This window comes from Eutrigla gurnardus (assembly GCF_963514095.1).
Source record: "Eutrigla gurnardus genome assembly, chromosome: 11".
Lineage (NCBI taxonomy): Eukaryota > Metazoa > Chordata > Actinopteri > Perciformes > Triglidae > Eutrigla > Eutrigla gurnardus.
Window position 1 is genome coordinate 1,655,001 of NC_139925.1, and position 26,170 is coordinate 1,681,170.

At 49.9% G+C, this 26,170-nt stretch overlaps 1 protein-coding gene across 3 annotated transcripts in view; it reads left to right on the forward strand.

The window, feature by feature from the left end:
• cul9 (cullin 9) overlaps positions 1-26,170 on the forward strand; it is a 32,354-nt gene that overhangs the window by 187 nt on the left and 5,997 nt on the right. The window contains exons 1-34 of one of the 3 annotated variants that reach the window (XM_084021399.1): positions 1-3; positions 2,026-2,715; positions 4,517-4,671; positions 5,113-5,721; positions 6,106-6,247; positions 6,333-6,523; positions 6,616-6,802; positions 6,883-7,113; positions 7,419-7,617; positions 7,820-8,021; positions 8,373-8,563; positions 8,680-8,876; positions 8,999-9,147; positions 9,815-9,903; positions 9,999-10,104; positions 10,180-10,407; positions 11,793-11,883; positions 12,226-12,397; positions 14,878-14,983; positions 15,075-15,170; positions 15,240-15,415; positions 15,516-15,649; positions 15,744-15,929; positions 16,253-16,279; positions 18,284-18,420; positions 18,500-18,682; positions 18,906-19,063; positions 19,145-19,343; positions 19,844-20,015; positions 20,144-20,289; positions 20,382-20,508; positions 20,586-20,791; positions 22,520-22,776; positions 25,396-25,513. The exon at positions 1-3 is cut by the window's left edge and continues 187 nt beyond it. In XM_084021399.1, coding sequence (XP_083877525.1) covers positions 1-3; positions 2,026-2,715; positions 4,517-4,671; positions 5,113-5,721; positions 6,106-6,247; positions 6,333-6,523; positions 6,616-6,802; positions 6,883-7,113; positions 7,419-7,617; positions 7,820-8,021; positions 8,373-8,563; positions 8,680-8,876; positions 8,999-9,147; positions 9,815-9,903; positions 9,999-10,104; positions 10,180-10,407; positions 11,793-11,883; positions 12,226-12,397; positions 14,878-14,983; positions 15,075-15,170; positions 15,240-15,415; positions 15,516-15,649; positions 15,744-15,929; positions 16,253-16,279; positions 18,284-18,420; positions 18,500-18,682; positions 18,906-19,063; positions 19,145-19,343; positions 19,844-20,015; positions 20,144-20,289; positions 20,382-20,508; positions 20,586-20,791; positions 22,520-22,776; positions 25,396-25,513 — 6,260 coding nt within the window. Of the gene's footprint in view, positions 4-2,025; positions 2,716-4,516; positions 4,672-5,112; positions 5,722-6,105; positions 6,248-6,332; positions 6,524-6,615; positions 6,803-6,882; positions 7,114-7,418; positions 7,618-7,819; positions 8,022-8,372; positions 8,564-8,679; positions 8,877-8,998; positions 9,148-9,814; positions 9,904-9,998; positions 10,105-10,179; positions 10,408-11,792; positions 11,884-12,225; positions 12,398-14,877; positions 14,984-15,074; positions 15,171-15,239; positions 15,416-15,515; positions 15,650-15,743; positions 15,930-16,249; positions 16,280-18,283; positions 18,421-18,499; positions 18,683-18,905; positions 19,064-19,144; positions 19,344-19,843; positions 20,016-20,143; positions 20,290-20,381; positions 20,509-20,585; positions 20,792-22,519; positions 22,777-25,395; positions 25,514-26,170 lie in introns of all 3 variants that reach the window. The other 2 variants (XM_084021398.1, XM_084021400.1) reach the window with 2 other exon arrangements.

Genomic DNA, 26,170 nt, shown 5'->3' on the forward strand with positions numbered 1-26,170 from the left:
CAGGTAAGAAGACGAACTCACCTGTGTGTGTGTGTGTGTGTGTGTGTGTGTGTGTGTGTGTGTGTGTGTGTGTGTGTGTGTGTGTGTGTGTGTGTGTGTGTGTGTGTGTGTGTGCGTGTGTGTGTGTGTGTGCGTGTGTGTGTGTGTGTGTGTGTGTGTGTGTGTGTGTGTGTGTGTGTGTGTGTGTGTGCGCGCGCGCGCGCCAGCGGAGCCGACTTCCCGACTTCCCCGAGCGGATATGTGGGCAGGCCCACCCCGGCTCCTCGCCGCGGACATCCAGAGGTTCGTTCACACCGGGACGTGTTGCACTGACGGAACCACACGCCAGACTGCGTTCAGAAACATACTAATGAAGAGCAACTATCCGTCTAGCCTCTGATATGTAAATCGTAACTTTGCATTTGAGATACTGTCTCGGGTCCCCGGCATGCACTCCCCAGTTCGGCTTCAACATAACCGACCAGACGGCGTTTAATCCGGGAGTTAGTTCACATTCAACGGGGGGTCGGGTGTTTTTTTTTTATCATTGCCCCATCAGACCGTGCTGGTCTCACAGGTGACAGGTCAGCGGAATCCCGGCTACAGAAGGTGTGTTTTATCAGACGGGTGTAGTTTGGTACGGAGTGTGTACAGGTGTGTACATGTTCACGGTACCTCTTTAAAATCTGGAGATTTTTAAATGATGTTCTTAGGTCGTTAACCAGCTAGCTAGCAGAAGTTGTGTGATGAAGTGAAAACCCCGAGCAGAGCTAACGTTAGCCGCCGTGGGTTAGCCCCGGCTGTCTGCCGCGTTCAGGTAACGTTACAGCGCCGTATTTACTGACGTCACACAACTTCACGGCCGTTAGCGAGCTGGCGACGTCACGATGGATGCCGTTCTGTTTGTGTTGTCGGCTAACGTGTTAGCAGTTATTAGCCTGAGCCCCGGTGAAGCTAACTGACCCACGCCCAGCAGCAGCACCTCATCATCATCGTCATCGTGACGCCGCGCGGGTTCAGAAAGAGGAACCGTCGTTAACACGTGTTCACTGTTCACACCAAGGTTTCTGTTTCCAGATAAAGTCGATCTCTTATTCATAATATGTAACGATACTCATCAATGGTGGGACGTCACGTACATCAACTCACGTACTGTAGTACACAAGTACACATCCTTTGAGGTACATGTACTTGTTTCTGCTACCTTCTACTTCTCAAAGTTGATATTGTATAATGTGCAGATAATCACATGGAGTTTGGTGTGACGTTCTGTAGCTTGACCACCGACGGGCTAAGGAGGAAGTGATGACGCTGCAGTTAATAACCAGAACAACTCATTAAAAAAGATACATATTCAAAGGTTATATTTCAGAAATGATGAAAGACATGATAAATAAGAAGAAGCTGAACAAGTTACAGTATTGTTGTTGTTGGTAGGGTTGGTACGGGTGCTTGAAACCCTTGAAAACCCTTGAATTTTAGTGTGGTGTTTTCAAGGTTTGAAAAGTATTTGGATTCAGACTAAAGGTCTTGAAATGTGTGTTGTATGTGATGACATCTATGATAGAACAGAGAAAAGAAGATCTCCATATCTGAGGGACTGAAAACAGCATTTTCTGACATTTCTTTATGAAAAATGACTTTTGATGATGAACAGATGATGAAAATAGTTGGTGATTATATTTCTGTGGATCTGTTAGTGGAATTAGTTTTCCTTTCATTTGTGGTCCTTCTGTAAAAAGCTGTCTCCAAACATCATGTTGGTTGTTTAGAGGACAATAACATCTCATTTAATGTGATGAACAAGTGACATAATAAGTAGACTGAATACTGACCATTGGATTGATACAAATATGGAGTTTACCACAGCTGGAAGGGGCTGGAAAAGCATGGAAATGCTTGGAAAGTGCTTGAGTGTGACTTTGGAGAAGGTGAAGGAACCCTGTTTATTATTATTGTGTCCATAACTATAGTTTAAAGTGGACAGACTTGTATCAAACACCTACTGTTGATAACCTCCAATAACCATGCCGGGTGTCTCCTCAGCGACCATGGTGGGCGAACGCCGCAACGGGAACCTGCTGGTCCAGCTCGGTCCCAGACTGCAGGCGTACCCGGAGGAGCTGATCCGCCAGCGCCGCAACCACGACGGCCAGACGGAGTACCTGATCCGCTGGTGTCTCGTCGTCATCGACGACGGCTCCAGCTCTGGGGGCGGAGCCAGTGAGGGGGGTGGAGCGGGCGGCGGCTCCAGCGTGGACGGGTCCGGCAGCTCTGCGTCTGGAGAGAGCAAGCCGGAGAACATCCTGATGTGGATGTCGACGGAGGACGTGTACGCCAACTGCCCCACCCTGCTGGGCAAGAGGAAAACAGACTCACAGCGCCCCCTGCAGCAGGAGGCGCAGCACGGCGAGGAGTCGGACGGAGGTCCAGGGAGCGGCGGCGAGTTCCCCACAGACGTCACCTTCGATGAGGTGGAGCTGTCGGACATGAAGGAGGACGTGAAGAACCTGGTGCGGCGAGCCCGGAAGCAGATGGCCAAGAAGAGCGACTTCTCCATCAGCATCACCCACACAATCCACGTGCTGAGCGCCTACGCCGGCATCGGCTCGCTGGTCGGCGTCTTCAAGGAGACCGGCGCCCTCAACCTGCTGATGGAGCTGCTGTGCAACAAGGAGACGCAGACCCGACGCAGCGCCGGCAAGATGCTGCGAGCGCTCGCCTCGCACGACGCAGGTGCGTACAGAGCACACACAGCTCTCTAATTGGCTGACAGATGAAGTGGTCACGTAGGTCTGATCAACAGCTTCCTCTCTAGCACAGCTTTTCCAGTCTTTATGCTAAGCTAACGGTTCCCCTATTTCCAGTCTTTATGCTAAGCTAACGGTTCCCCTGTTTCCAGTCTTTATGCTAAGCTAACGGTCTCCCCTGTTAACAGTCTTTATGCTAAGCTAACGGTTCCCCTGTTTCCAGTCTTTATGCTAAGCTAACGGTTCCCCTGTTTCCAGTCGGTATGCTAAGCTAACAGTTCCTCGGTTTCCCGTCATTATGCTAAGCTAACGGTTCCTCTGTTTCCAGTCTTTATGCTAAGCTAATGGTTCCCCTGTTTCCAGTCTTTATGCTAAGCTAACGGTCTCCCCTGTTTCCAGCCTTTATGCTAAGCTTCGAGGCTGAAACAGCTTCCTCCGTTAGAAACAAGCTGTTTCTCTAAACACAGAGGATGTAAAAGGCTTTCATACCACTACTACTTCTTCTGCTTCACATACTTCTTCTTCTACTACTCACATGTTGGCGGAGTGCACGGTGACCCTGTTGGATCACAAGTTTGAGGCCAAAACTTCTTCATGTTTGAATTAAAAGACTTTCATTTCTTTGGTCACATGTGAAGAAGAATCCTGGGCGAGGAGCAGCTGGGAGTTTTTTCCCATGAGTCACTGGTGCCACGGTCCACCACACACACACACACACACACACACACACACACACACACACACACACACACACACACACACACACACACACACACACACACACACAGTGTCTGTCTGTGGAGACGCTGCTGGTTTGGTCTGATTAGTGAAGAGGAACCATGCGTTTGTGATGGCAGAAATATGCTGAGTCATCCTGGATCCCTTTCATGACAGCAGTGACGGTTCTGTCCGCCTGGTGATCAGTGATCAGCTGGACTGTTTGTCTGCTTCATCGTGGTTTCACGTGTCTGAACCAGAATGAGTCGACTGATGTTCAGGTTCGATTCCACGATGCTCCTGCAGGGGGAGCTCAACCTGTCTCAAGCATCGCAGAGAGACTGTCTGTCTGTCTGTCTTTGCATGTCTGTCTCTGTCTGTCTTTGTCTATCTGCTTCTGACTGTCTGTATCTGACATGTGTCCCCATGTCTGTCTCTGACGCCACGTCCCCCTGTCTGTCCTCCAGGGAGTCGGGCCTACGTTCTGCTGTCTGTCTCTCTGTCTCTGACATGTGTCCCCCCTGTCTGTCCTCTTGCTGTCTCTGACATGTGCCCTCCCCCTGTCTGTCCTCCTGTCTGTCTCTGATGCCGTGTCCCCGTCTGTCCTCCTGTCTGTCTCTGACATGTGTCCCCCTGTCTGTCCTCCTGTCTGTCTGTCTGTCTCTGATGCCATGTCCCCCCATCTGTCCTCCTGTCTGTATCTGACATGTGTCCTCCTGTCTGTCTGTCTGTCTCTGACATGTGTCCCCCTGTCTGTCCTCCTGTCTGTCTGTCCTCTTGTCTGTCTGTATCTGACATGTGTCCCCCTGTCTGTCCTCCTGTCTGTCTGTCCTCTTGTCTCTCTGTCTCTGACATGTGTCCCCATGTCTGTCCTCCTGTCTGTCTGTCCTCTTGTCTGTCTGTATCTGACATGTGTCCCCCTGTCTGTCCTCCTGTCTGTCTGTCCTCTTGTCTGTCTGTATCTGACATGTGTCCCCCTGTCTGTCCTCCTCTCTGTCTCTGACATGTGTCCCCCTGTCTGTCCTCCTGTCTGTCTGTCTCTGACATGTGTCCCCCTGTCTGTCCTCCAGGGAGTCGGGCCTACGTCCTACTGTCCCTGAGTCAGCAGGACGGCATCGAGCAGCACATGGACTTTGATAACCGCTTCACGCTGCTGGAGCTGTTTGCAGAGACCACGTCCTCGGAGGAGCACGGCATCTCCTTTGAAGGGATCCACCTGCCACAGGTAGACCAGCATCCCGGTCCGGGTCCATGTCTTCAGGTCCATCAGCTGCCTGTCTCTTTGTGCTATTGTCACCTTCTTATGAATCCACTGGTTTCCCTGGCAACAGCCTGCGTTGCTGGTTGAGGCGGTTGGTTATGATGAGTCATCGAGTGGTTGGACTGGAACACACTAGGTCCCTCTGCCAACAGGGACGCCGGCCAATCACAGCGCCCGAATGCTAATTCTGATCATGTGTGTTTAGAGGTTAAAATCTTTTTTTATAAATACAGCTGGTGCCAAACATATGATCATTATAATATTTTTAAAGATTTTATTCCACTAATTCTGATGCATTTTGATTGTGAACTTTTATTTTTAAATGTTATTATTGTTTATGATTAGTTGTTATTGTTATCGTTGTTATGAATGATATTAGTATTATATTTGTCCGTCTGTGCTCAGATTCCAGGGAAGCTGCTGTTCTCTCTGGTGAAGCGTTATTTGTGCGTGACGTCGTTGATGGACAAACTCAACACGGCGGGGGCAGAGCCTAACACGGACAGACAGGAAGCCAACCCCTCCCCGGCGTCCTCCTCCTCCAGCACCGCCCACCAGACGGACCACCTCCGCGTGCAGCGGGAGTTCGACTTCACCATGGCCATGGCCAACCTCATCTCAGAGCTGGTACGCGTGATGGGCTGGGACCGGAACCGCCAGTCCCCTGATGGCTCCGCCCACCACCTGGGAGGAGGTGGGGACGAGCTGGGGGAGGAGGCGTCCCGCCCCGTCCTGAGGTCCATCTTCCAGCCTCGTTTCTGCACCTCGCCCGTCGTCCTCACCGCCACCTCCGCTGTGGCCACGCCCGTCGCCGCCGCCACGCCGCCAAAGAAGAAGACGGGTAACGGATACAAAACGCGCTCCGACTTTGCCAGCCGCTCGGCCTATGTTGAGTACGTCCAGGACAACCTGAAGAGCGGCATGATGGTCCGCATGCTGGAGGATTACGAGGAGGTGAGCGCTGGAGACGAAGGAGAGTTTCGCTACAGCAACGACGGCTCGCCACCCGTTCAGGTGAGAAACACAGCACTGATGCTAACGGCCGCTTCTACATGGAATGTCAACCACAGGGGTCAGGGTCTTAATCTAGGTCCTGTCCATAGTAGTAGTAGTCCTACCTGCAAGATGTAGTCCTACCTGCAGTAGCTGGTACTTTGGGCCCCTGGTTGGTGCAGTCAGCTGGAGTGTATACCTGGTTCCAGAGTAGTCCAGTAGTACCATCAGACCTGGTTCCAGAGTAGTCCAGCTGTCAGCCTCTTCCTGTGGTTCTTAAACAGACCATAATAACCTGGTTATTGAGAAGTACCATCAGAATGTGTCTACAGTTTGGATCCCTGAGAAACGGTTTGACCCTTCCAGATCCTGGTCTGTACCTGAATGTGTGTGTATTGTGTTCAGGTGTTCTGGAACTCCCTGTCCAGGACCTACTGGGTCCACTGGCACATGGTGGAGATACTGGGCAGCGGCAGCAGCAGCCAGGCTGAGAAGGAGACGCAGGAGAAGGCATCCACACTGACGGAGACCCTCAAACTCACCACCGGTAAGACCAGGTGGTCATACCTGAAGCTCACCTGTCTGTGTACCTGAGCCCAGCAGGTGACCTGTGTCTGCCTCTGTCCCCCCAGTGAGTCAGACCTTCTTCTCCAAGCCCCCCGGGGGTCTCTACTCGCTGCCATACCTGTCGGAGGGTCTGCACCTGGAGCCGCCGGCACTGAGTCGGGCCGAGTGGTGGGAGATCCTCTTCTTCATCAAGAAACTGGAGGTCAAACAGCAGCAGGAGGTCAACGGTCTCCTGCTGCAGAGCCTCGACGACCAGGTGAGAAGCACGGGCAAGGAGCATGCTGGGAAAACCAGGTCGATTATAGTATTCGTCAGGAGAACATGTCTGCCTGTCTGTCTGTCCTGCAGGAGGCGGAGCTTGACGACTCGTCTCTGATTGGTCTGTCTGTCCCCGGAGACGTGGCGAAGAAGCTGCTTCACTACCTGAGGCAGACGCTGCCGTCGTCGTGTCTCAGCGACCTGCTGTGTTCTCACACCTTCTCTAAATATTACCTGAGGAGAAGAGGAGGAAGTCTGGAGGACGAAGAGCTGCTGGGTGAGGACACACCGACGTCTCTACTTATTTTAAGTATGTTTTTTTTATGCGTCCACTCGTCTGACTGCTTTGTGTTCCAGCTGAAAGCTCTCTGGGCTCGTCCGGCCTTGGGGGAGGAGGAGGAGGAGGACAGACCTCGTCCTCTTCGTCGTCGGTCTCGACGTTGTCTTCCTCGGCGATGGGCTCTGTGTCCAAGAAAGCAAAGAAGGAACTTCCTGTAGATTCAGGTTGCGGCAGCTCGGAGACAGAGAATGAGCTTCCCTCGGAGGACGACAGCAAATACCCCGAAGACCTGGAAGACAAGATGAAAGGTCGGTCTACCTGTGTAGCTCCGCCCACACACACGGTCATTTACATTACAGAGAAGCACAGTCATAGGAAAGACACTAACATTTAATAAAACAATAAAACAATAGCTGAGGATAAAAATGATCAGCTACACTGACAGTCATAACAATAACTGAAACTGTTACAAGGTTCAAGGGCAGCGTTGATGAAGCTGTAGAAGTCTGAATGATGCTTCGCTGTTATCATTGATAAAACGCCTTCTGATCACCTCTGCTAATGCTAATGCCTAGTCCTGTCTCTAAACCTGCTGTCCGGCCCCCCCTTGTAGTGTTCAACAACCCGCGGGTCCAGGGGAAGAAGACGGTGTTGGAGAAGCTGGGGGAGGTGGTGGACATCCTGAAGAAGGGGGGGTCGGGCTCAGACCAGGTCCAGCAGCTGGCTGCCGTCCTCTTCATCACCAGGCTGCTGGAGGAGAAGGGGGCCCAGGAGAAGAACTCCATGAGGAGCGACTCGGCCCAGACCATACGGTGAGAAACCAGTACAGAGACTGGTCATGCCAGTAGAGGGCTCCAGGAAATACACCGAGCCTCAGCTCCAGGGTAGTTCAACTAACCTTGGAGAGTGGTGTGTTCCGGGAAATAGACGGACCCGGTGGGTGGATATTGGTAGTCCTGCTTCCTGTGGTCCTGTTTCCTGTAGTCCTGAATGTCCTGTGTGTGTCCCCCCCAGGGACAAGGTGCTGAAGCTGCTGGTGGAGCTGCTGGGTTCGTCCTCTAGAGACCTGGTAGTCAGCACGCTGAGACTCACCCACCTCCTCATGCTGAAGTACGAGTGGAGGGTTTCCTTCGCCACCGAGGGCGGAGTCAAGGCGGTGCTGTCCTGCATGGTGGAGTTCTCCACCGCCACGCACGTCCAGCAGCTGGCGCTCGCCGTGAGACATTTTTTTATTTGAAGATGAAAGCAGCACAAAGCTGTGTGTTAGTACACACTTCATACACACTTCTACTGTGTATTTGATTACAGACAGAACTGTAAACAGTCATTGTTTAAACCAGTCAATCACTTTATAGTCATATAATAAATCTACACATGTCTGTTTGGTGCTGATCAGCTGATTTGACCTTGTGGACTAAAGTCATGTGACACAAAAACACTATTTCAGAGTTTCTTTTCCTGGTAAACGTTTGGCATCATGATGATTTATTTCTCGTGGATGAACCAGTTCAATCCCAGAGAAGGCCGATGCTGATGATGATGATGTTGTTGTTGCTGATGTTGTTAGACCCTGAAGGTGATCTCCGGTGCCAGTAAACACGACCTCCGCAGCGCCGGCAGCAGCCCCCCCCTCTCTGAGTCCGGCACACAGATGATGCTGGAGATCTTTGCCAGCATCGGCTCAGCCACTCCCGAAGGCTCCAAGGGCCTGCTGGGAGCCGTCCCCGCCGCCATCGACCTCATGCTCCAGACCACAGGGTAAGTTCCCTTTGCTGCGGCGTCAGAGTCTCGACTCCCTCCAGGTGGTCTGGCTCTGGTCTCTGACTCTCCTGCCGCCTGGCTCCTGGTCTCTGACTCTCCTGCCTCCTGTGCAGCTGCATGCCGTCGGTGCGTAACGGCCTACTGGTCATCATCATGCTCATCTCCAACCACAAGAGCCTGGCGGAGCAGCTGGTGGCCGCTGACGTCACCGCCATCCTCAAGAAGTGTCTGACGCCGTCCCGAGCCGAGACCATGCTGGCCATCATTGCCCTCAACCACATCTCCATGGTGCACAAGTTGGAGAGCAAAGGTAGCGCGCCGCGCATCACATGACCCCCGCCACACGTTACATCATTGGCACATCACACCTTTCAAATGGGACTCTGTGATATGCAGAGTAATGTTGATCCTCCGGGGTCCGGCTCTCCTCAGAGTGCCACGAGCAGCTGGACTTCAAGGACACGGAGCTGCAGATGTTGGTGGTGAGTCTGAAGGAGCTGACGGCCACCAAGGAGGTGATCCAGACTCTGGAGCAGCTGCTGTGTGACGACGCCTCCCAGCTGGAGGAGGAGCGTAGCCAGGTACCCGCTCCCTCTTATTATTACTATACTATACTAAACTTTACAATACTTATATATACTATACTATAGTATACCTTACTTTACTGTACTAAACTATACTTTACTATACTTATATATACTTTACTGTACTATTCTATGCTATACTTTACTATACTATACTTGTATATACTATACTGTACCATACTATGCTATACTAAACATTACTATACTTGTATATACTATGCTTTACTGTACCATACTATGCTATACTAAACTTTACTATACTTTACTATACCACACTTTTCTATACTAAACTCTACTTTACTATACCATATACTTATATATACTTTACTTTACTATACTTTACTTTACTATACTATACTTATATATACTTTACTTTACTATACTTTACTGTACTTTACTGTACTTTACTATACTATACTTTACTGTACTAGACTATGCTATAGTTGTCTATACTTTACTATACTTATATATAATTTACTGTACTATACTTTACTATACTATACTTTTCTATAGTAAAGTATACTTTACTAAACTATACTTTACTGTACTATATCACATGAACTCAAGTAGAGAGACATCAGATTACTGCATACATGTCCACTTGCAGACTAAAAACTGAGTACATTTACTTGCGTCCTGTACTAAACTCTGATGGTTTGCTCAGGTGACTCACAGTCGGGACACCTATCAGGATCTGGTTCGTCTGATGGAGCAGCACCGAGCCGACCGGGCCATCCAGCTCTCCATCCTCAGGTATTGACCAACTTCAGCCTGCGACCTTTGACCCCGGTGACGATTATGACGAAGGTGCTTTGGAGCTCGTCTGATTGGCTGTTTGTTTCCTGCAGGATCCTGAACAAGTTCCTGGACAACTACCGGGAAGACATGCTGCCATGGCACGAGAGCATCGAGCCCTGCCTGTCCTCCATGACGGCGTTCGTCAACGACAGAGAGGTCGGTACGAACCCGGAGGAGGTGGACTGAGAACACGCGGTGACATAGGTTAACCTCCTGTGATTGGTTGTTCAGGTGGTCCAGCCGTTTATCCGCTTCCTGTACCGGCTGGCATCCCTGAACAAGGACTACGCGGTAGTGATGTGTCGCCTGGGGACCAAGGAGGCGCTGGTGAAAGCTCTAGACAAACACAGCACCAACCTGCTGCTGGTCACAGAGTTGCGTGACCTCATCACCGACTGTGAGAAGTACGCCAGCCTCTACAAGAAGATGACCACCAGCGTTCTGGCAGGATGCATCCAGGTATGCAGTCTGTCACAAAAAGGGTTCTTTCAAAAATAAAGAATCGATGACTGGAGTCGTAGATATGCTTTGAGGAAAGCTGCTGTCTTCTGCTGCCAACAGGAAAAGGGCAAAAATTATATTACCACACAGACTTCCACCTTCAGACTGGTTCAGCTCTCTCCCGAGGCCAGTGGTGGCCACAGGCTTATTTATGCTCAGCCCCTCCCTCCAGACCAACCAACTGTTCTCAGTCAATTAACCCAATCCATGCCAAAATACTACCGTCACCCTGAAATCTCATAAATAAATTATGTAGTTTTAACAGTAAACACAATTTACCTCTCACTCAATCAGACATGGTATCTCCCAGAATCATCCCACCTGAGTGTGCTCCCCCTCCCTCCTATAAAGGAAGCACTCAGCTTCAGCTCTGGTTCACACCCTGAAGCTGTGAAAGGACAAACTCAAAGATTCGTGAGATCCAAAAAAACAAATTAAACAAAATAATGAACTAATGTGTCTTTTATATGAAATTATCGAATTATTGTGAAATTGTAAATCTGGATTGAAACTAATTTATTGCGGTGCGTGCACTCACTACAAATACAGAGGGAAGAATGGGTGGGCGTGTGTGTGGATGAGGATGACCAGGTGTGAGTGTTTTACCAGGTGCTGTCTGTTAGTGACAACATCTTTGTCACACAGTCCTACCCTGAAACGGGGCCGTGAATGCACCACCGTCTATGGCTCTGGTGTCAACATCACCTTTAAAAAACGATTTATAAAAACACACACAACCACATGAAATAATGAAAATGATTTATAACTGTCTAGGGTTGTCAAAAGTATCGAAACTCAAAAAAGTATCGATACTAAAATATTGTATCCGGATACGATACTCATTTTCAAAAGTATCGATACCACCACTTTTTTTGTAACAGGTGCAGCTGCTGAGAATACAGCATTTCAACAGTGTAATGTTCATGTTAACTGGTTTGGCTAGTGTCATTTAGTTTATTGTTATGTATATAAAGCATAGCCAAGGAAGGAACACTTAAGTTAATTTAGTTTTTATCAGGCTTGCCTAATATTTACAACCTCAAAATATTGTTCCAATTGTTATTGTTTATTTTATTTATTTATTTTTTGCACTACCTCAGACCTGAAACTTGTTATTTTTGCATTTGTTTTGTTAATAAAAATATTTCTTTTAAATTTTGAGGTCTTTTTTTCATCCTTGTGGTATCGAAAATGGTATCGAGTATCGAATATTTTCCTGAGTATCGGTATCGAGTTGAAAATTTTAGTATCGTGACAACCCTATAACTGTCTACTGAAGCTAATATGAAGCTGTTCATGTGACTAAAACAGTCAACAACAAACGACTTCCTGTTTCCTGTCAGATGGTGTTGGGTCAGATCGAGGAGCATCGTCGCAGCCATCAAGCGATCAACATCCCCTTCTTCGACGTGTTCCTCAGGAACCTCTGCCAAGGTGACGTTTGAGAACTAATCCCACAATAATACGCTTGATAATACAATAATACTGCAGTAATACCATTAAAACTGCAATCATACTATACTGTTATAATACCGCAATTATACTGTTAATACCGCAATTATACTGTTAATACTGCAATAATACTGTTAATACCGCAATAATACTATTAATACTGCAATCATACTGTTAATACTGTTATAATACCGCAATAATACTGTTAATACCGCAATAATACTGCAATAATACTGTTAATCCCACAATAAAATGTTAACACTGCAGTGCACGTTGTAAAGACAGACACAGTACTATATGTGGTGTAACTGGTGCTGCGTTCAGGCTCCAGTGTGGAGCTCAAGGAGGACAAGTGCTGGGAAAAGGTGGAGGTCTCGTCCAATCACCATCGAGCAAACAAGCTGACTGACAAGAACCCCAAAACCTACTGGGAGTCCAACGGCTGCACCGGCTCGCATTTCATCAACATCTACATGCACAAAGGAGTCGTCATCAGGTACAGCAGGCTGACGGTGTAGTTAAACAGGGATCAGGTACAGCAGGCTGACGGTGTAGTTAAACAGGGATCAGGTACAGCAGGCTGACGGTGTAGTTAAACAGGGATCAGGTACAGCAGGCTGACGGTGTAGTTGGACAGGGATCAGGGACAGCAGGCTGACGGTGTAGTTAAACAGGGATCAGGTACAGCAGGCTGACGGTGTAGTTGGACAGGGATCAGGGACAGCAGGCTGACGGTGTAGTTGGACAGGGATCAGGGACAGCAGGCTGATGGTGTAGTTGGACAGGGATCAGGTACAGCAGGCTGACGGTGGTGCTGACGGTGTAGTTAAACAGGGATCAGGTACAGCAGGCTGACGGTGTAGTTGAACAGGGATCAGGTACAACAGGCTGACGGTGGTGCTGACGGTGTAGTTGGACAGGGATCAGGTACAGCAGGCTGACGGTGTAGTTAAACAGGGATCAGGTACAGCAGGCTGACGGTGTAGTTAAACAGGGATCAGGTACAGCAGGCTGACGGTGTAGTTGGACAGGGATCAGGGACAGCAGGCTGACGGTGTAGTTAAACAGGGATCAGGTACAGCAGGCTGACGGTGTAGTTGGACAGGGATCAGGGACAGCAGGCTGACGGTGTAGTTGGACAGGGATCAGGTACAGCAGGCTGACGGTGTAGTTGAACAGGGATCAGGTACAACAGGCTGACGGTGGTGCTGATGGTGTAGTTGGACAGGGATCAGGTACAGCAGGCTGACGGTGTAGTTAAACAGGGATCAGGTACAGCAGGCTGACGGTGTAGTTAAACAGGGATCAGGTACAGCAGGCTGACGGTGGTGCTGACGGTGTAGTTGGACAGGGATCAGGTACAGCAGGCTGACGGTGTAGTTAAACAGGGATCAGGTACAGCAGGCTGACGATGTAGTTAAACAGGGATCAGGTACAGCAGGCTGACGGTGTAGTTAAACAGGGATCAGGTACAGCAGGCTGACGGTGGTGCTGACGGTGTAGTTAAACAGGGATCAGGTACAGCAGGCTGACGGTGGTGCCGACGGTGTAGTTAAACAGGGATCAGGTACAGCAGGCTGACGGTGGTGCCGACGGTGTAGTTAAACAGGGATTAGGTACAGCAGGCTGACGGTGTAGTTAAACAGGGATCAGGTACAGCAGGCTGACGGTGGTGCTGACGGTGTAGTTAAACAGGGATCAGGTACAGCAGGCTGACGGTGGTGCCGACGGTGTTGTTAAACAGGGATCAGGTACAGCAGGCTGACGGTGGTGCCGATGGTGTAGTTAAACAGGGATCAGGTACAGCAGGCTGACGGTGTAGTTAAACAGGGATCAGGTACAGCAGGCTGACGGTGTAGTTGCACAGGGATCAGGTACAGCAGGCTGACGGTGTAGTTGGACAGGGATCAGGGACAGCAGGCTGACGGTGTAGTTGGACAGGGATCAGGTACAGCAGGCTGACGGTGTAGTTGAACAGGGATCAGGTACAACAGGCTGACGGTGGTGCTGACGGTGTAGTTGGACAGGGATCAGGGACAGCAGGCTGACGGTGGTGCTGACGGTGTAGTTGGACAGGGATCAGGTACAGCAGGCTGACGGTGTAGTTAAACAGGGATCAGGTACAGCAGGCTGACGATGTAGTTAAACAGGGATCAGGTACAGCAGGCTGACGGTGTAGTTAAACAGGGATCAGGTACAGCAGGCTGACGGTGGTGCTGACGGTGTAGTTAAACAGGGATCAGGTACAGCAGGCTGACGGTGGTGCTGACGGTGTAGTTAAACAGGGATCAGGTACAGCAGGCTGACGGTGTAGTTAAACAGGGATCAGGTACAGCAGGCTGACGGTGGTGCCGACGGTGTAGTTAAACAGGGATCAGGTACAGCAGGCTGACGGTGGTGCCGACAGTGTAGTTAAACAGGGATTAGGTACAGCAGGCTGACGGTGTAGTTAAACAGGGATCAGGTACAGCAGGCTGATGGTGGTGCCGACGGTGTAGTTAAACAGGGATCAGGTACAGCAGGCTGACGGTGTAGTTAAACAGGGATCAGGTACAGCAGGCTGACGGTGTAGTTAAACAGGGATCAGGTACAGCAGGCTGACGGTGTAGTTGCACAGGGATCAGGTACAGCAGGCTGACGGTGTAGTTGCACAGGGATTAGGTACAGCAGGCTGACGGTGTAGTTGCACAGGGATCAGGTACAGCAGGCTGACGGTGTAGTTGGACAGGGATCAGGTACAGCACGCTGACGGTGGTGCTGACGGTGTAGTTGGACAGGGATCAGGGACACCAGGCTGACGGTGTAGTTGGACAGGGATCAGGTACAGCAGGCTGACGGTGGTGCTGACGGTGTAGTTGGACAGGGATCAGGGACAGCAGGCTGACGGTGTAGTTGGACAGGGATCAGGTACAGCACGCTGACGGTGGTGCTGACGGTGTAGTTGGACATGAAGCTCTGTTCCTGTCGTGTGTTTAGACAACTGGCCATCCAGGTGGCCAGTGAGGACTCCAGCTACATGCCGGCTCGGGTCCTGATCCTGGGAGGAGACGACCCCACCAACATCAACACCGAGCTGAACACGGTGAGTCTCCTCCTCCTCCTCGTCCACATAATCCATCAGTACTGATGATGTAGGAGCAGACTAATAACAGGTCTATCTGGTTCCCCGTCAGGTGAACGTGACTCCGTCGGCTAGCCGGGTGGTTCTCCTGGAGAACGCGACCCGGTTCTGGTCCATCATCCAGATCAGGGTCAAGAGATGTCAACAGGTCAGTACTGCCCCACCCTGATACGCTGACCCCGCCCCTCCATCTACTGACGCCTCCTCTCTCTAACAGGGCGGTATCGACACTCGGGTCCATGGTTTCGAGGTTCTGGGTCCGAAGCCAACGTTCTGGCCGGTGTTTAAGGAGCAGCTGTGCTGTCGAACTTACCTGTTCTACAGCACCAAGGCCCACACCTGGTGTCAGGAGGTGATGGAGGACAAGACGCAGCTGCTGCAGCTCTTCAACAAGTACGTACCGTAATGATACTGCTGCTACAAGTACATGTTTAATACACCAGTGTTACGGTTGCCGGTGCAGTAAACTGAGTGTCCATGTGTCTGTGTTCAGGCTGAACAGCGCTCTGAGACACGAGCAGATGTTTGCTGATCGGTTCCTGCCGGACGCCGAGGCGGCTGAAGCTCTGGGTCGAACCTGCTGGGAAGCTCTGATCACCCCCATCGTCCACAGCATCACACTGTCAGGTGTGCACACACACACACACACACACACAGGTCCTCAAAAAGATGGAACCAGCAGCTCACACATGCACTCTCTTCTCCCTCTCGCTATACCCAGAATCCTCGGCGCCCAGCCCTCTGTCCTGGCTCCTCAGTGAGTACCTGGTTAACGCCGAGTCGGCCCGCCGCTGTAAGAGCCGGGCGGCCATCTTTAACTCCAGAGTGAGACGCCTCACACACCTGCTGGTCCACGTGGACACGAGCCGGCCGGACGGCGAGGAGCTCAAACCCCCCGTCAAGTCAAGTGAGTGAGCTGATCCGGTCTCCTTGCGGTGGGTCGGTCCATCCGCTGTAACACTGAATATCTGAGACGTGACGTCATCACTGTGAGGAAGTGTCATGTGATCGTTGTTCAAGGATCATTTCCTCACGTTGTAAATGATCCTGATGTTTGGATGGATGGAGCAGATAGAGATGGGGCTTTAGTGGGCGGAGCTACAGAAACCATGGCCTCTTACATGTGAGGCTTGTATTCTACTCTCAACACAAAGAGCAGAACAAAGACAGTGAAGTGGCGTCGCGTGTGAAAATGTGTCGATGTTTACGAGTCTATTCTGTTTTCAGAAGGTCTCAACCGAAGCAAAGAGCTGAAGAGTAAGTAACAGCTGAGTTCACAGGCTAATCTGCTGTGTGTTCCTCTCTGTTCTGTAACATCCCATATGTCCATATATCTCCACATGAGGACAGGAAGTCGTCACGTCGCCCCCTGCTGTCTGACCCGCCTACTTTGGTGGTGTTGTTGTTGTTGTTGTTGTTGTTGTTGTTGTTGTTATTATTATTTTGGTTTTGTTTCTTCCCATGAAGGGAACTGTACTAGTACATACAGGGTCAAAGTACTAGTACATACAGGGTCAAAGTACTAGTCCAGACAGGGTCAAAGTACTAGTGCATACAGGGTCAAAGTACTAATGCAGACAGGGTCAAAGTACTAGTGCATACAGGGTCAAAGTACTAGTGCATACAGGGTCAAAGTACTAATGCAGACAGGGCCAAGGTACTAATGCAGACAGGGTCAAAGTACTAATGCAGACAGGGTCAAAGTACTAATGCAGACAGGGTCAAAGTACTAATGCAGACAGGGTCAAAGTACTAATGCAGACAGGGTCAAAGTACTAGTGCATACAGGGTCAAAGTACTAGTGCATACAGGGTCAAAGTATGCAGTGCATACAGGGTCAAAGTATGCAGTGCATACAGGGTCAAAGTACTAATGCAGACAGGGTCAAGGTACTAATGCAGACAGGGTCAACGTACTAGTGCATACAGGGTCAAAGTACTAATGCAGACAGGGTCAAAGTACTAGTGCATACAGGGTCAAAGTACTAGTGCATACAGGGTCAAAGTACTAGTGCATACAGGGTCAAAGTACTAGTGGAGACAGGGTCAAAGTACTAATGCAGACAGGGTCAAAGTACTAATGCAGACAGGGTCAAAGTATGCAGTGCATACAGGGTCAAAGTACTAATGCAGACAGGGTCAAAGTACTAATGCAGACAGGGTCAAAGTACTAGTGCATACAGGGTCAAAGTACTAGTGCATACAGGGTCAAAGTACTAGTGCATACAGGGTCAAGGTACTAGTGCATACAGGGTCAAAGTACTAATGCAGACAGGGTCAAAGTACTAATGCAGACAGGGTCAAAGTACTAGTGCAGACAGGGTCAAAGTACTAATGCAGACAGGGTCAAAGTACTAGTGCAGACAGGGTCAAAGTACTAATGCAGACAGGGTCAAAGTACTAGTGCATACAGGGTCAAAGTACTAGTGCAGACAGGGTCAAAGTACTAGTGCAGACAGGGTCAAAGTACTAATGCAGACAGGGTCAAAGTACTAGTGCATACAGGGTCAAAGTACTAGTGCATACAGGGTCAAAGTACTAATGCAGACAGGGTCAAAGTACTAGTGCAGACAGGGTCAAAGTACTAGTGCAGACAGGGTCAAAGTACTAGTGCAGACAGGGTCAAAGTATGCAGTGAAAAACAACCTGAATGATTTTAGAAAAATGAACTTGAAGTGAAAGTAAATGTCCAGAAAAATGTCCCACGTGAGGTTTTCAACTACTTAATATACTTTTGAATGTGTCTTTACACATTTTGCTTATATTTCCTATATTTTATTGTATATTTTCACTGATTTTACTAAAATGATGTGAATAATATGCGTGAGCAGAAGAATAATGGAGCTGTTTGAGGGAGAAGATGATGAGTCAGGACTCGATGACATCATGTGTTTACATTCAGACAGGAAGCATCAGTGGTTCTGGTGCCTGACTGGTCCAGCAGGGGGCGTCGGCTGACACTTCCCCTCCTCAAACATTCAGCTTCAAACCGACCTGCAGTCATCAGGCTGCGTTCACACTCCATCCTTTTCTCTCAGTTTGGACTGCTCTTATTTTGACATGCCGACTTCCTGTTCCCATTCTTAGTGGCGACACTGATGTGGTTTCTTTTCAGATGGAAAAGAAGGACAGAACAGAGGCTGCACTGCTTTATCTTTATGTTTCTGGCTGCAGTTTTCATTTCTGTTTCATTTCTGTGATTTAAAGTTCAAGAGGACGAACTTCATAAAGGAAATGAACCGTTTCCACGTTTGTCTTCCAGATGGGAAAGAGGGTAAGAACAAAGAGACGGCGGCGGCCGCCTCGTCCTCCTCGTCCTCCTCAGCCAAGCCCAAAGTGAAGAGCAGCAGCAGCATTGCAGGCATTGCCCTCTGCTGGCAGGCAGTGGTACAGCGCCAGGTACAACACACTTTCCTCATGGGACAGTGTTTGAAAGAGGACACTTCTACAGTAACACCCCCCCCCCCCCCCCCCCCAGGTGAAGAAGTTTCTGGAGTCCAGCTGCACTCTGCCAGACTTCGTGGAGCGGTACCGGACTCTGTACCTGCGGCTGAAGAACGCCATGGAGGAGCTGTTCGGACAGCAGACTGCCTTTGTGCTCGCCCTCCGCCACGGCTTCTCAGCCGCGCTGCTGCAGCTGTCCATCCTCAGAGCCATGCACGTAAGCAGGTTTATTCCAGATTACAGAATAGTAGAATAGAAATAGAATAGTATGGATGTGCACACAACTACCTTTCTACATTAGGATGGACTCCAGTTAAACCAGGCTTAGTTTGGGCATGAACTTGCCTCAATCAGGTTTAAACCAGGTTTCATGCTGAGGGTGCAGAGCAGGACTTGAGTAAATGAATTAATTCGGTGTGTGTCCGTGTCTGTGTGTGTAGGTGAGCGAGCGCTTCGCTCAGTACATCGACCAGATGATCCAGGCGAGCGGTGCGGCACGCGGCAGCGTGGAGACTCTGGAGCGGCTGCAGCAGTTCCTGGAGCCGATGCTCTTTCTGTCGGGCCTGGAGCTCGCCAACACCTTCGAGCACTTCTACAGGTCCGAACGCCACCACGCAAACATGGCCACCCGGCCGCAGGCGGTCTGAACCGCCCACACTCACTCCTCTGGTCTCTGCAGGTACTACCTGGGCGACCGGCTGCTGGCTCAGGGGAACGTCTGGCTGGAGAGCGCCGTCGTGGACCAGATCGGCAGCTGTTTCCCGAGTCGCTTCCCTCAGCAGATGTTGAAGAACCTGACTGAGTCGGCTGAGCTGCAACAGGAGTTCCACCTGTACCGCCTGCAGCAGCTGGACCGCTGCCTGCAGGAGCACGACCAGGTCAGGAAGAACCCACAAACCCACACCGCCAAGAACCCACAAACCCACCCCGCCAAGAACCTACAAACCCACACCGCCAAAACCCCACAAACCCATACCGCCAAGAACCCACAAACCCACCCCGTCAAGAACCCACACCGCCAAGAACCCACAAACCCATACCGCCAAGAACCCACACTGCCAAAAAGCTACAAAGCCAAAACCCCACAAACCCACACCGCCAAGAACCCACAAACCCACACCGCCAAGAACCCACACCGCCAAAAACCCCACAAACCCACACCGCCTTACCACTGAGACATGATGAGACATTTAAATGCAATAAGAGCAAAATGACCTTCATGTGTTGATGAATGAGATGAAGAAGTGTATTAATCTGTATTCAGTTTATTTGTTTTACCTTAGATTTCAATCAATATTCCTCTTAGGGTAATAAAATAATATTTGATGTTTGGATTTAAAGTTTGATGCAGTCAGCTTGTTTGTTTGTTGTCTTTAAGATCATGGAGGAGGAGTGGGCGGAGTCAGAGGAGGAGGCCGAGATCCAGGTTCTGGTTCTGTCTCCACGCTGCTGGGCCGTGTCCTCACTATGCTTCCTGGACGAACCCGCAAAACACTTTCCAGCCGAGCTCTGCTCCTACCTGAACCAGTTCACCCAGTTCTACACCCACAGTCAGTATCCAGTTCACCCAGTCCTACCCCCACACCAGTAACCAGTTGACCCAGTCCTACCCCCACACCAGTAACCAGTTCACCCAGTCCTACCCTTACACCAGTAACCAGTCTGCCCCCGTCCCCAGGTCAGTCCCTGTACGGTCTGAGCCATGCGAGGCCTCGCCGGCTGCAGTGGACGTGGCTCGGTCACGCTGAGCTGCTGTTGGGCTGCTGGACGCTGCACGTCTCCACGCTGCAGATGTTCATCCTGCTGCAGCTTAACGAGCGCCAGGTGACCTATGATGTCATGATGAGACATACGTGAGTGCGGTGCGTTCACTGACGTGGTGCGTTCACTGACCGTGGTGCGTGTGACCCCTGCAGGAGGTTGGCGTGGAAGCTCTGCTGCTGGCGACCGGGCTGTCTGCTGACGTCCTGCTGCACGCTCTGCTGCCGCTGATCGGCGAGGGAGGGCCGCTGACCTGCAGTCAGCCGGAGGAGCCCCTCCAGGGTCAGAACCACCGGGACCCCCCACACACTGCTGCCCTGCATCCTCCTCCCCCTCCTGACTCAACCTTCTGCTCTCAGGTGTGCTGCAGCTGAACCAGCAGGTGGTGTCCCGCAGCGTGGACGGCGTGCCGGCATCCGTCCAGCTGCAGCCCAGACAGACGTACCTGAATGTGGACGAGGACGCCGCCGGCACGCTGGAGAGGAAGAGGAACTACATCTATTGCCTGATCGTCAGCATCATGAAGCGGGAGAAGGAGATGCACATCGACAACCTGGTCTTCAAGGTCAGAGTCCACTGATCCTAGATCTCCTCTGGTGATTGGCTGAGAGCCACGTTTCTGTCAGGGAGCTGTCCGTAGTCCTGAAACAGAGCAGACATCAGGGGTGCAGTCGAATAGTCTTTTTTGCTTAGGAAGGTTCCTAACTGAAGAAGTGACCTGGAAGTAAACAAGTGGCCGCCATGATAAGAGCCGTTCGGATTCTCTAAATGCAAAGGAAAGGAGCTCCAATGCTTCCTTTCAGAGCTCCTTTAGCATAGGATGCAACAGACCTTCCTATGCGAAAGGAAAGGAGATTACGCCGTCCCACAATTCTTTGCGAGAGCAACATTTAAAGTGCCGCACACCTCGGCCGTTCATGAAAACAAACGATATGTGCATTTGCATATTTAACATTAACTTTCATGCAGACATATAGTAATTGGAATAGTGATGATAAATGTGTGGACAGTGATAATAATCGAATGTTGTTGTTTTTTTTCATTTATTTCAATCATGTTACAAATGTTTGACAAAAACGAAACTAAAACCACAAATGAAACGTAAATAAAGCAACCGTCAAACAGGAAGGAGGAGCTGCTGGACCTGAAGCCGGTCAGTGAACCAGCTGTTGATATAACCAACATGTGGAGAAGTGGACGACGCGCTTTTTGTAGTCCATTATTGTAGTTTATCCAGCGCAGACGCACGTCAATCGCCGGTGCCGATCATCAGCTGTCAATCATCAGCGGCCGCGTTATAATGACGTAGCTTAGTGAAAGTCCGGTCGGATTCTCTGAGCACCGCGGTCGACTATTCCTAAGTCCTTTTGAGTTCTCCTATCGCCTTTCCTTGACCCCGTGACGTTTTCCCCAGAGGTCAAGGAATAGGAGATAGGAATAGGAGTTAGGACCTTATTTTTTGACTATTCGACTGCACCCCAGGAAGTGAAGGGAGCATAGAACTAGAACAGGAGTAGAGCGATCAGGTGACTAGCACAAAAGAAACTGATGATTGTTGTTAGTTCTTATGGTGACGACACAGGTCAGTGGGGCTGGAAAGCTAGTAGGCTTAGCTTAGTTATCTAGATACCCTACCATAGCTAGGTAGCTAGTTATTTAGGTAGCTAGTTTGCTAGTTATCTAGTTGGCTAGGTATCTAGTTTACTAGGTGGCTAGGTATTTAGGTATCTAGTTTGCTAGGTAGCTAGTTGACTAGGTAGCTAGTTGACTAGGTATCTAGTTGGCTAGGTATCTAGGTTGCTAGGTATCTAGTTGGCTAGGTAGCTACTTTGCTAGGTATCTAGTTGGCTAGGTATCTAGGTTGCTCAGGATCTAGGTATCTAGTTGGCTAGGTATCTAGGTTACTAGGTGGCTAGGTATTTAGGTATCTAGTTTGCTAGGTATCTAGTTGGCTAGGTATCTAGGTTGCTCAGGATCTAGGTATCTAGTTGGCTAGGTATCTAGGTTACTAGGTGGCTAGGTATTTAGGTATCTAGTTTGCTAGGTAGCTAGTTGGCTAGGTATCTAGGTTGCTAGGTATCTAGTTGGCTAGGTATCTAGGTATCTACTTTGCTAGGTATCTAGTTGGCTAGGTAGCTACTTTGCTAGGTATCTAGTTGGCTAGGTATCTAGGTTGCTCAGGATCTAGGTATCTAGTTGGCTAGGTATCTAGGTATCCAAATGTGACTGTAAATGCTAAGACTGATACATCCTCCTGGGCTGTGGTCCTGACATGACCCTGTCCCCCCTCCAGGTCCTGGATTCGTGTCAGAAACGGGAAGCGTCTCGCTCTCCGGGTGCCGGCCGGTTCAGCTGCAGCACCAGTGACGTGCTCTCGTGCATCATGCACGTCATCAGCAAAGGCTGCGTCCGCCGCAACGAGGACAACCCTCACATCGTGGAGTTCCTGCCAGAGGACCCGTCCACGCCACAGAAAGGCCAGGCCCAGTTCTCCTTCAGCCGGTCCGAGGCCAGGAAGGATGCTGCTGCCGACAGCAGGGCCGACATCAGGTGTGACCTCTGACCTCTGAGTGTTCATGTTCCTTCATTTTATCTAGAAGAGGCTTCAGGTTCTGTGTCTTTGTCCTCATCAGCATCCTGTCCGCCCCCCTCTGTAAGACCCCGCCCCCCCTCATTTAGACCCCGCCCCCCTCATTAAGACCCTGTCCCCTCATTAAGACCCCGTCCCCTCATTAAGACCCCGTCCCACCTCATAAAGACCCCGTCCCACCTCATTAAGACCCCGTCCCCCCGCATTAAGACCCCGTCCCCCCTCATTAAAACCCCGCCCCCTCAGTAAGACCCCGTCCCCCCGCATTAAGACCCGTCCCCCCTCATCAAGACCCCGCCCCCCCTCATTTAGACCCCGTCCCACCTCATTAAGACCCTGCCCCCCTCATTGAGACCCGCCCCCCTCATTAAGACCCTGCCCCCCCCCCTCATTAAGACCCCGTCCCCCCGCATTAAGACCCCGTCCCCCCTCATTAAAACCCCGCCCCCTCAGTAAGACCCCGTCCCCCCGCATTAAGACCCGTCCCCCCTCATTAAGACCCGTCCCCCCTCATTAAGACTCGTCCCCCCTCATTAAGACCTCGCTCCCCTCATTAAGACCTCGCCCCCCTCATTAAGACCCCGCCCCCTCATCAAGACCCCGCCCCCCCTCATTTAGACCCCGTCCCCCCTCATTGAGACCCGCCCCCCTCATTAAGACCCACCCCCCCCTCATTAAGACCCGCCCCCCCTCATTTAGACCCTGCCCCCCCTCATTTAGACCCCGTCCCCCCTCATTTAGACCCCGTCCTACCTCATTAAGACCCCGCCCCCCTCATTCAGACCCCGCCCCCTCATTCAGACCCCGCTCCCCCTCATTGAGACCCGCCCCCCCCTCATTAAGACCCGCCCCCCCCCCCTCATTAAGACCCCGTCCCCCCTCATTTAGACCCCGTCCCACCTCATTAAGACCCCGTCCCACCTCATTAAGACCCCGTCCCCCCTCATTAAGACCTTGTCCCCCTCATTAAGACCCCGTCCCCCCTCATTAAGACCCACCCCACCTCATTAAGACCCGCCCCCCTCATTAAGACCCACCCCACCTCATTAAGACCCCGTCCCCCCTCATTTAGACCCAGTCCCCCCTCATTTAGACCCAGTCCCCCCTCATTTAGACCCAGTCCCCCCTAATTAAGACCCAGTCCCCCCTCTTTTAGACCCCGTCCCCCCTCATTTAGACCCCGTCCCCCCTCATTAAGACCCCGTCCCCCCTCATTTAGACCCGTCCCCCCTCATTTAGACCCCGTCCCCCCTCATTAAGACCCCGTCCCACCTCATTAAGACCACGTCCCCCCTCATTTAGACCCCGTCCCACCTCATTAAGACCCCGCCCCCCTCATTTAGACCCCGTCCCACCTCATTAAGACCCACCCAATTAAGGCCCCGCCCCCCTGCTCTTGCAGTGTTTCCTCATGTTTTAACCTGTGAACACAGATCTCGATGATGTTTCACAGGAAGTGATGTCATTTAGTTGTTTTCCATTCTGCTCAGTTGTTGTTTTGTATAAAAGTCACTTCTTAACACTTTCCTGGAAAAAAAACTGTGACATGCTGCTAATTATATGGAAAGAAAAGCACTTTATTATTATTAAGTTATTAATTAAAGTGTAAAAGACTTGGTTACGTCACTAAACTGTCTGTTCTTCTATAGTTGGTAAATACATGGATCATCAATCTTTCCAGGAAGTTATTGTGACATCACACACTGAGCTGTGATTAAGTCTTATTAATCTTCTTATTGATTATCTGTTTCTCTGACGTTTCTGCCGCTGCTCAGCTTCTTCTCACACAATAAAACACAAACGCCGCTCCTGTTATTCCACCAAAAACAGACAAAATGTAAAATGTTTAATTTTCTACAAAAAGAAAATAAAGAAAAGATTTAACCTTTGCTTGTTGTCTTTTGACTTATTTTATAATAATTAAGAAAATAATTAATTTACTGAGGGATTTATGAGTATAATTTATATCAAATATTCACATTTGTGAGGAAGTAGAAGTAAGAAGTAAAAAAATGCAGCTCAATTTGATCAAAATGAATCCTTCAGAATAGAAGTAGTCATAACTGTATTATGTTAAGATAACAGTCATTGATCTCAGTTTAATAAATACAAGCAAAAGATAAGATAATCATTTATAAAATAAACTTTTAATTTGTGAAACAAAAACTGGGCGTCACTTACGTTTAATTTACCTTAAACATGATTTCATGAAAGCTTCATGCAAATATGTCTGTCTGTATATCTATCTATATACTGTATATATATCTATAGTTTTTCAAAATAAAATACCCAGCACCGCATGTTTTCATATAAACTTTGAATTATCAAATCCCGCCTCTAATCTAATTTAAACATGGGTATGAAATGTTTTACTATAGTTGATTCGTTTCTATCCTGTATGTGAAACACATGGACATTTCGTTTTATATTAAAGAGTGCTCTATTTACTTAATAAAATTTTTTTCATAAATCCATAGCTTTTTCAAAATAAAATGCCCTGCTGTGATTGTTTTCATGTAAATCAATAGTTTTTCAAAATAAAATCTCCAGCTCTGTGAATGGTTGTGTGTGTGTTGCAGTCTGATGTCGGCACCGCGGCCGTTCGAGGACGGCGTTCTAGACGCCATTCTCTTCTCGATGGGTCGGACGATGACACAGGAGGAAGTTCGTCAGCTGATACAGAGGACCGTCCAACAGGTCAGACTGTCAATAAAGCTTTACTTGAATCCAGTGTCTGAGAAAGGAGAACTCATCCTGTTTGTCCAGCAGTGAAGGACATTTACATGAGACATGTTAAAATGTCTCAGTGATGTGATGACATCATCTTCCTGAGACGGGAAACGTCGTCTTCTGTCTCTCCGGTGTGTTCAGGTGTCAGACAGACAGGTGATGTCGCCCCTCTCTGTCTCTCAGGTGTGTTCAGGTGTCAGACAGACAGGTGATGTCGCCCCTTTCTGTCTCTCCAGTGTGTTCAGGTGTCAGACAGACAGGAAACGTCTTCTTCTCTGTCTCGCCGGTGTGTTCAGGTGTCAGACAGACAGGTGATGTCGCCCCTTTCTGTCTCTCCGGTGTGTTCAGGTGTCAGACAGACAGGAAACGTCTTCTTCTCTGTCTCTCCGGTGTGTTCAGGTGTCAGACAGACAGGTGATGTCGCCCCTTTCTGTCTCTCCGGTGTGTTCAGGTGTCAGACAGACAGGAAACGTCTTCTTCTCTGTCTCTCAGGTGTGTTCAGGTGTCAGACAGACAGGTGATGTCACCCTCTCTGTCTCTCGTGTGTGTTCACGTGTCAGACAGACAGGTGATGTATCCCTCTCTGTCTCTCCGGTGTGTTCAGGTGTCAGACAGACAGGTGAT